Raw genomic sequence first — 4,300 nt, 5'->3', positions numbered from 1 at the left:
ATTATCGATGATGCTGGAAAAATATTAAATATTCACGCATAGAAATATCCGCGGTAATTTAACGACAAATCAGAGGGTCAATAAGGATATGTTGAATTAAGTGTATTATACAATTAAATTAACTCTTAATCGGTGGTATTTTTAAACATAAGCGCTGTAACAATAAAGTGTATTTGGTATAAATTCATTGAATATTGATTTAAAACTAAGTCGGATTCCGTTTAATATTAAATTAACGTTAATCCAAACTAAGCTGATGAGTTTTATAGAATTGTTAGTTTTTTTCAACTTAACTCAACACTGGAGTTGTTTTAACACCCGAATTATTTCAATTTAATTATACGGAACGGTGTAATAACCCCAAAATATCTGAAAAACCCAACATCGCGCGTCATCCCAACCGTCGATGGGCGTTGAGTAAACAATATTTCATAGTGAAATTCTATTAACACTAACCTCTCATTTCTATTACGACTGTTCAGTGTTCATAAGTCAATACACGTGTTTGTTTTAAAACTTAGTTCGTAACTGGTATATATTAATTATTAACATATAATTAACAATTCAGAAATTGTATATATAAGTTGTTAAGATGTATTCAGATAATAATTTCAATGCAAAGGACGTATCTGAAGTCGTCAAAGTAAGTACCTACCTATTTGTTTTATTAAAAAATGTTGCGTTACAAAGTATAAGATGTTAGAATCATTTTAGGATTGTTTTATTAATGAAGATTATTTTCAAAGCACAGATAGTATTGAAACAACCTTTTTAGTACCAAACATAACTGAAGTGCCTCATATTGAAAATCTTCAAGATACTACTGATGTCAATGAACCAAGTAAATATTACTTAACACTAAACCGTCCAAGTCCATACACATCATCCAATCCTTCACCTTCAACCTCGACACCAACACATCAAAAGTATGGAAAATATAAACCAATGGAATGGACTATTGAGGTATTTTAATAAAAATAACTGTTGTGTGATACAAGGCCGTATCCAGGAATTTTTTTTTTTCGGGAGGGGTCCAAAACATGTATATTGTAATTTTAATGAATTTAGGCTTTCATAATTGGTTAAAAATAAGGTATTGAAAAAATATCTGTCTCCCTGAACCCCCCTCAGATACGGCCTTGGTGTGATACAGAGTTTAATATTTTATAAAATAATTCTGTTTTCTAGACAATTTTAGAACTTTTACATACATCCAATGATGGTCGTTTCGTTTTAGCCGACTCAAAAGCAAATAACGGCTCTTTATCTGATGATGGTCAAAATACCCTAACAAAACTACTAATTAATTTTCTATTCCAAGATAATAGCAAGTAAGTGATATATTTTCTTGATTTAAAATAAATGGTGTACACTTGTTTTAAAAGTACCTACATATTTAAAATCTGATTTGATAGTTAGGTATGAAATATCATTCTTAATAAATAAACTCTTAAAATATTAAAATGAGCGCTTCATTTTTTAAAAAACAATATAGGTACAGTTTTTTAACATAATAAGAAAAGTGAAAATTGCTAACAAATGAACATTATTTAGATCTATAGTATATAAATAATTAATCAACATGGATTTTGTTTTAAACTTAGTGATATCCATATTTAATTTTCTACATAAATCAGCTATTCTTAATAAATGTTTAAAAATGTTTTTACTTTTATACAATTTAAGTTCTTTAATGTTTTTCATCTTGTATTATAAGTATGGACAGAATGGTGTGGCTTAAACATAGTTCAATCAGTTTTAAATAATATGAATGAATTATGTGTCAGTTATATTAGATAATATTTAATTTTAATATTTAATACAATATTAAAGTCTAGCATTATAATATTATAACCTTCATTAATTTGTATTTTATAATTATAAAGAGTGGCTTTTTACAATAAATTATTAATGAGTACCTATAAAACAGTTTTAATTTTATAAATTTCTTTTTTCTTTTTAATTTTTTTAGAGGTTCAGATTTATTTTTTCGAAAAATAGCAACATTAATTTGTAAAGTATTTCCTAACGAGCAAAAGGTATTTAGATTTTAGTTGAACCAATAGATTTTAGAGGTACATAATTTTTTTTCATAGAGTGTATATTTCATACCGGCTGGAGAAGGCAATACTCATGCTAAAGGGAAATTGATAGAGAGATGGAAGAATGTATCTCGTAGATTGCGTAGTATAGGTGCAATTGAATCCGATAAGAAAAAACCAAGCTCTACTACAGTTGATCTTGCATCACACATATTTCCTGGTAATTTCAAAGTATTATATAATATTATAAATTTTTCTAATTAATTTTTTTATTGTTTAGAAAATGTTGAAACCGCTAAAATCTGGCTTAGTGAAAATGGTTTGTCGGCTAATTTTGAAGATATCAAAAGTAATTGGATAATTACTTACCAAATAAGAAAATTAGAAATACAAGGCGTAGATAATAAATCTATAACTGATCGTCATCTCTCAGATATTTTTAAAGCATGGCCAATTTTGTGTAGCTCAAGAGGACATGACCTAGTAAGTTTTCCCTTGCTTAAATTTTCTTTACTACCTAATCATTAAATAAATAAATATTATAATTAGTTTAAAATATAAACATTATAAATAATTTGACTATTCAATTTATTTGCATGACTGTTAGAACCCATCATATTAATATTATTGTATATACATTTTTTTTTTTTTAAGATTTCTGAAGATTTCAAACTTGAATATCCACAAATAGAACATGAAACTCTTAGTGATTGGTCTGTGTATATTAAAAAATGGATATTATTTTCTGACATAATAGTTAGTGTACGGCGGAGTTCAGTTAAGGATAATCATGCCAGAGAACTTTTAAAACACCTTGATGCCGCACAACTAAGAGGAAGTTAGTATAAATAACCAAATTTCATCAAAATGTTAGGTATCTCTGCTATTATTCAACATTAATTTTAAAGGCTTATTAAAACTAAATATTTTATTTATTTTTCATTAGTTTATTTATTAAATAAAGTTCTACTAGTTCTCTTTAATTTCACTGGATTTATAATCAATTTAATAATACTATTTATTATAACAATTAAAACTTAATAGTTGCACCTACATGTACAGTGTTATTTGTAAGGTACCTATTACATATTTAATAATGATTATTGATTTGTACTAGATAGTAGTAGATACTGTATTTACCAAGGCATTAAATTTTTATTCATTGTGTTTTATATTTAGGTATTAAAACAGTTAATGTATTGAAACTTTTACTTATTCCATACTTGGTACCTACAAAAACTCAAATTAAAAAGACGCAAAAAAAGTCTTGGAAGCCATCATTATCAGAATCTGCAGCAGCTTTTGCGGTTCATGTTACCGTATGTTCTGTATATTATGAAAATAATTCTTATCACATAAATATTGTTAACACTTCCTTGTTTTAACAGAACCTTACAGAGCTTGAAGCTGAACTTGGCAGAAGAAGGCTAAAATACGTACAGTATGGGACAACGATACAACCTTTCATAGTTTTAGTGGGTCAAGACATATTTTCTGTTGAGTCGGCCTACGTCAGAGTTGATGATAACTGTTGGAATTTTGATTGTCCACTAAAAGCACTAAACGCTTGTTTTACAACCTACAATGCCTTACATTGTACCTATCCACGTGTGTGTTATGAATCATGGCTGATTTTACAACTTCAACTTTATAATTTTACAACCATTTACGATCAAAAATCATCAATTATTACATCTTTATCAAGCAAAATGAACGCTTTAAAAAATACTTATTTGTAAATTTTTATTTAAAAATTTCAATTTATTTAGTATCAGTTTTTACTAATATGAACTAGGTGAAATAATAATTTTCTCTGTATTTATTATATATTCTTGTTAAAAAAGTTTTGTTATTTCTTTTAATACATTATGTATAAATGTTATTTATGTTTAAAAGATTTCCGGTCCATAGCAAAGTTAATTTGGCACATGAAAATATATCATAATCTTGGTAATAATTCGTTTTATCTCTGTAAACAAAAAAATTGTGTACGTGATTTCAGGGGTTTAAAAAAATTTAGGCAGCATTTAAATAGGGAACATTCCCAAGTTACGGTAAACCAAAATGATGAAATCAGTTTTAGTAATACAATAACTGAATCCACTGTTGAATCTTTGGTAGAATTACCTGAAATATTTAATATATCATCTACTACATTTTCTGAACTCGATAGTACACCCTTAACAAATAATATTGAATCATATGAATTAATTGAAGAATCTGTCATTATAAATGACCTTGTTAATAATTATACTAAA

At 26.9% G+C, this 4,300-nt stretch overlaps 1 protein-coding gene across 2 annotated transcripts; it reads left to right on the top strand.

Moving 5' to 3' along the window:
* The first annotated feature begins 35 nt into the window (after nucleotides 1-35).
* On the top strand, nucleotides 36-4,300 carry LOC111030737. Of its 2 annotated transcripts, none has more exons than XM_022310400.1 (9): nucleotides 36-643; nucleotides 747-963; nucleotides 1,189-1,331; nucleotides 1,973-2,039; nucleotides 2,097-2,262; nucleotides 2,323-2,525; nucleotides 2,697-2,880; nucleotides 3,222-3,361; nucleotides 3,431-4,300. In XM_022310400.1, the coding sequence occupies exons 1-9, from the start codon at nucleotides 615-617 to the stop codon at nucleotides 3,779-3,781; spliced, it is 1,500 nt and encodes a 499-aa protein (XP_022166092.1). In that variant the 5' UTR covers nucleotides 36-614; the 3' UTR covers nucleotides 3,782-4,300. The 2 variants fall into 2 exon arrangements, with proteins under 2 accessions (XP_022166092.1, XP_022166090.1); XM_022310398.1 differs by having other exon boundaries at nucleotides 715-963.

The sequence above is a fragment of the Myzus persicae genome, unplaced genomic scaffold (assembly GCF_001856785.1).
Source record: "Myzus persicae strain clone G006 unplaced genomic scaffold, MPER_G0061.0, whole genome shotgun sequence".
In the NCBI taxonomy this organism is placed as follows: Eukaryota; Metazoa; Arthropoda; class Insecta; order Hemiptera; family Aphididae; genus Myzus; species Myzus persicae.
Note: the sequence above shows the minus strand (reverse complement) of the source record. Positions and strands in the feature narration are given on the sequence as shown.

Bases quoted from the DNA above. Each gene is read 5' to 3' on its own strand.
- LOC111030737 (XM_022310398.1), top strand. From the start codon at position 593: ATGTATTCAGATAATAATTTCAATGCAAAGGACGTATCTGAAGTCGTC. The intron at 644-714 runs GTAAGTACCTAC...GAATCATTTTAG, and splicing joins ACGTATCTGAAGTCGTCAAA to GATTGTTTTATTAATGAAGA. The intron at 2,881-3,221 runs GTTAGTATAAAT...TTTTATATTTAG, and splicing joins TGCCGCACAACTAAGAGGAA to GTATTAAAACAGTTAATGTA.